Below are 3,760 nucleotides of genomic sequence, written 5' to 3'. Positions count from 1 at the left end.
TGGAGGGACATGGAGTGACCAGGAGGGTGCAGAGGGGACATGGAGTGACCAACTGACCCCTCCCCATTAATTTTGCCCCCCACCCCAAGGAGCAGAACGGGGAGAAAACCAACAATGGCATCCACTACCGGCTGCAGCTGCTCTACAGCAACGGTGCGTGCGGGGTTTTTGGGTGGCTTTTGGGGGGTTTTGGGGTGTCCCCAGGGGGAGGTGACAAATGGGGTGACCCCCCCCCGGTGTCCCCGCAGGGCTCCGGACCGAGCAGGATTTGTACGTGCGCCTCATTGACTCCATGTCCAAGCAGGTACCGAGACCCCAAATCCCCCATAAATTCCCCAAATGCCTCAAATCTCCCATAGATCCCCCAAATCCCCCTTACCCTACTCGGGGAACATCTGGATGTCGCCGTGGCCACCTCTGGCCGCGGTGTCACCTGCTCTGGGCGGATGGCGGGTGCCATCCCGGTGCCATCCCGGTGCCACCCCGGTGTCCCCGGTGTCCCCTCGGTGTCCCCTCCAGGCCATCATTTACGAGGGGCAGGACAAGAACCCCGAGATGTGCCGGGTGCTGCTGACCCACGAGATCATGTGCAGGTGGGTTGGGGACACCCGGGGGGTGACAGGGGTGTCCCCAAGGTCCCTTTAGTGCTCGCTCTTGGTCACCGAGCCGGTGCTAATTAATGAGCCCAGAGAGCGCCACTAATTAACCCCGGGAGCCACCACGACAAGGGGACAGGCCACCCCCCGAGTGACAGGGGTGGGTCCTCAACCCCTTCAGAGCCACCCGGGGTGACAGGGATCGGTCCCCAACCCCTTCAGAGCCACCCAGAGGTGACAGAGATCGGTCCCCAACCCCTTCAGAGCCACCCAAAGGTGACACGGAGCCACCCGGGGTGACAGGGATCGGTCCCCACCCCCTCCAGAGCCACCCGAGCAGGGGTGGGTCCTCAACCCCTTCAGAGCCACCCGGGGTGACAGGGATCGGTCCCCAACCCCTTCAGAGCCACCCAGAGGTGACAGAGATCGGTCCCCAACCCCTTCAGAGCCACCCAAAGGTGACACGGAGCCACCCGAGGGTGACAGGGATCGGTCCCCAACCCCTTCAGAGCCACCCAAAGGTGACAGGGATCGGTCCCCAACGCCTTCAGAGACACCCGGAGGTGACAGGGGCGGGTCCCCACCCCCTCCAGAGCCACCCAAAGGTGACAGGGATCGGTCCCCAACCCCTTCGGAGCCACCCGAGGGTGACAAGGAGCCCCACAGGACCCCCAAATCTGTCCCCAACCCCATAAGGGGGTGGAAAAGTGACACCCCCGAGTGTCCCCCCTGCAGTGTCCCTGTCCTGGTGTCCCCTCTGTCCCCACCCCTGAGTGACGGTGGGGGGTCCGAGCGTGGGATATGGGGACCTTGGGGGTCCCTCAGCCCTCGCTGTCCCCTGATGTCCCCTCCTGTCCCCGTGTCCAGCCGCTGCTGTGACAAGAAGAGCTGCGGGAACCGCAACGAGACGCCCTCGGACCCCGTCATCATCGACAGGTGCTGGGGACACTGGGGACATCGGGGGACATCGGGGGACATGAGGGGAACCCCCAACACCTCACAGGGACCTGGAGGGGTGGCAGCCACCGGGGGTGTCCCCAAGTTTGGGAACGCGATGCAGGGGACAGCGCAGGAGCTCCGGGTGTCCCCAGGGGGGGTGACAGATGTCCCCGTGGGTCACACCGGTAATGGGGGTGGCACCAGCGCGTTGGGGACATCCCGGGGGTGGCCGTGTCCCCATCCTTGAGGCCACCGAGGTCCCTCTGTCCCTGTCCCCTCCTGCCTGTCCCGGTGTCACCTCGCTGGTGCCGCCAAGCCCGGGGGTGTCAGGACCGCGGTGCCCTTGTCACTGCCACTGTCCCCGTGTCCCGCAGGTGTCCTGGGGCTGTCCCCACGGTGGCACTTTTGGGGCGCTCGGGGGGAAGGTCCTGTGACCCCCCCCAACCCCCCGGGACTGGTGTCCCCCTGGGAGGTGACATCCCGGCGGCTGGTGGCAGTGTCCCCAAATGTCCCCAAATGTCCCCAAATGTCCCTGTGTCCCCTCCAGTCCCAGGGCTTCCTGGGTGTCACTGAGGGCCAGGTGTGTCCCCAACGTGTCCCCCCCATCCCCAGCACTTTTGGGGTGTTCCCAACCTGCTCCCAAAGGCTTTTGGGGTGTCCCAAATCCCCTGTCCCCATTCCCAGGACTTTTGGGGTGTCACCCAGTCCCAGGAGTGTCTCCCCCACCCCCAAGACTTCTGGGGTGTCCCCAATCCCCCCCTCCCCTGCCCCAGGCCTTTTGGGGTGTCCCCAACCTGTCCCCCCCATCCCCAGAATTTTTTGGGGGGGTCACCCAGTTCCAGGCGTGTCCCCCAACCTGCCCCAGGACTTTTGGGGTGGCCCCAATCCCCTGTCCTCACTCCCAGGGCTTTCGGGGTGTCACTGAAGGCTTTCTTGTGGTCACCCAGTTCCAGGCGTGTCCCCAACCTGTCCCCCCTATTCCCAGGGCTTTTGGGGTGCCCCCAACCTGTCCCCCCACTCCCATCCCTTTCAGGGGGTCCCGCAGGGCCAGGTGTGTCCCCAAACCCCCTCTCCCCAGTCCCAGGGCTTTTGGGGTGTCCCCAGTCCCCTGTCCCCATTCCCACGACTTTTGGGGGGTCACCCAAGGCGTGTTTCCAGTCCCTTGTCCCTATTCCCAGGACTTTTGGGGTGTCCCCAATCCCCCCACTCCCAAGGCTTTTGGAGGGGGATCACCCAGGACTTTTGGGGGTGTCACCCAGTCCCAGGAGTGTCCCCAGCCTGTCCCCCCCAACAGCCCCAAGACTTCTGGGGTGTCCCCAATCTCCCTGTCCCCATCCCCAGAACTTCTGGGGTGTCACCCAGTGCCAGACATGTCCCCATCCCCAGAACTTTTGGGGTGTCACCCATGCCTTTTGGGGTGTCACCCAGTGCCAGACACGCCCCCAGTCTCCCTGTCCCCATCCCCAGAACTTTTGGGGTGTCCCCCATGCCTTTTGGGGTGTCACCGAGTTCCGGACGTGTCCCCAGTCTCCCTCTCCCTATCCCCAGAACTTTTGGGGTGCCACCCAGTGCCAGACACGTCCCCATCCCCAGAAATTTTGGGGTGTCACCCATGCCTTTTGGGGTGTCACTGAGTGCCAGACACGTCCCCATCCCAGAACCTTTGGGGTGTCACCCAGTGCCAGACACGTCCCCATCCCAGAACTTTCCCGCAGGGCCAGGTGTGTCCCCAAACCCCCTCTCCCCAGTCCCAGGGCTTTTGGGGTGTCCCCAGTCCCCTGTCCCCATTCCCACGACTTTTGGGGGGTCACCCAAGGCGTGTTTCCAGTCCCTTGTCCCTATTCCCAGGACTTTTGGGGTGTCCCCAATCCCCCCACTCCCAAGGCTTTTGGAGGGGGATCACCCAGGACTTTTGGGGGTGTCACCCAGTCCCAGGAGTGTCCCCAGCCTGTCCCCCCCAACAGCCCCAAGACTTCTGGGGTGTCCCCAATCTCCCTGTCCCCATCCCCAGAACTTCTGGGGTGTCACCCAGTGCCAGACATGTCCCCATCCCCAGAACTTTTGGGGTGTCACCCATGCCTTTTGGGGTGTCACCCAGTGCCAGACACGTCCCCATCCCCAGAACCTTTGGGGTGTCCCCCATGCCTTTTGGGGTGTCACCGAGTTCCGGACGTGTCCCCAGTCTCTTGTCCCCAATCCCCAGCCCTTTTTGGGGTATCCCCAGC

General features: G+C 64.0%; 1 protein-coding gene across 1 annotated transcript in view; it reads left to right on the top strand.

The window, feature by feature from the left end:
- Window positions 1-3,760, top strand: part of LOC103617754 (transcription factor COE4-like) — a 20,423-nt gene that overhangs the window by 2,255 nt on the left and 14,408 nt on the right. Inside the window, exons 2-5 of the mRNA XM_017737373.1 lie at window positions 90-153; window positions 249-304; window positions 520-593; window positions 1,464-1,777. Coding sequence (XP_017592862.1) covers window positions 90-153; window positions 249-304; window positions 520-593; window positions 1,464-1,777 — 508 coding nt within the window. The remainder of the gene's footprint in view (window positions 1-89; window positions 154-248; window positions 305-519; window positions 594-1,463; window positions 1,778-3,760) is intronic.

This window comes from Corvus brachyrhynchos, unplaced genomic scaffold (genome assembly GCF_000691975.1).
Source record: "Corvus brachyrhynchos isolate BGI_N302 unplaced genomic scaffold, ASM69197v1 scaffold85, whole genome shotgun sequence".
In the NCBI taxonomy this organism is placed as follows: Eukaryota; Metazoa; Chordata; class Aves; order Passeriformes; family Corvidae; genus Corvus; species Corvus brachyrhynchos.
Note: the sequence above shows the minus strand (reverse complement) of the source record. Positions and strands in the feature narration are given on the sequence as shown.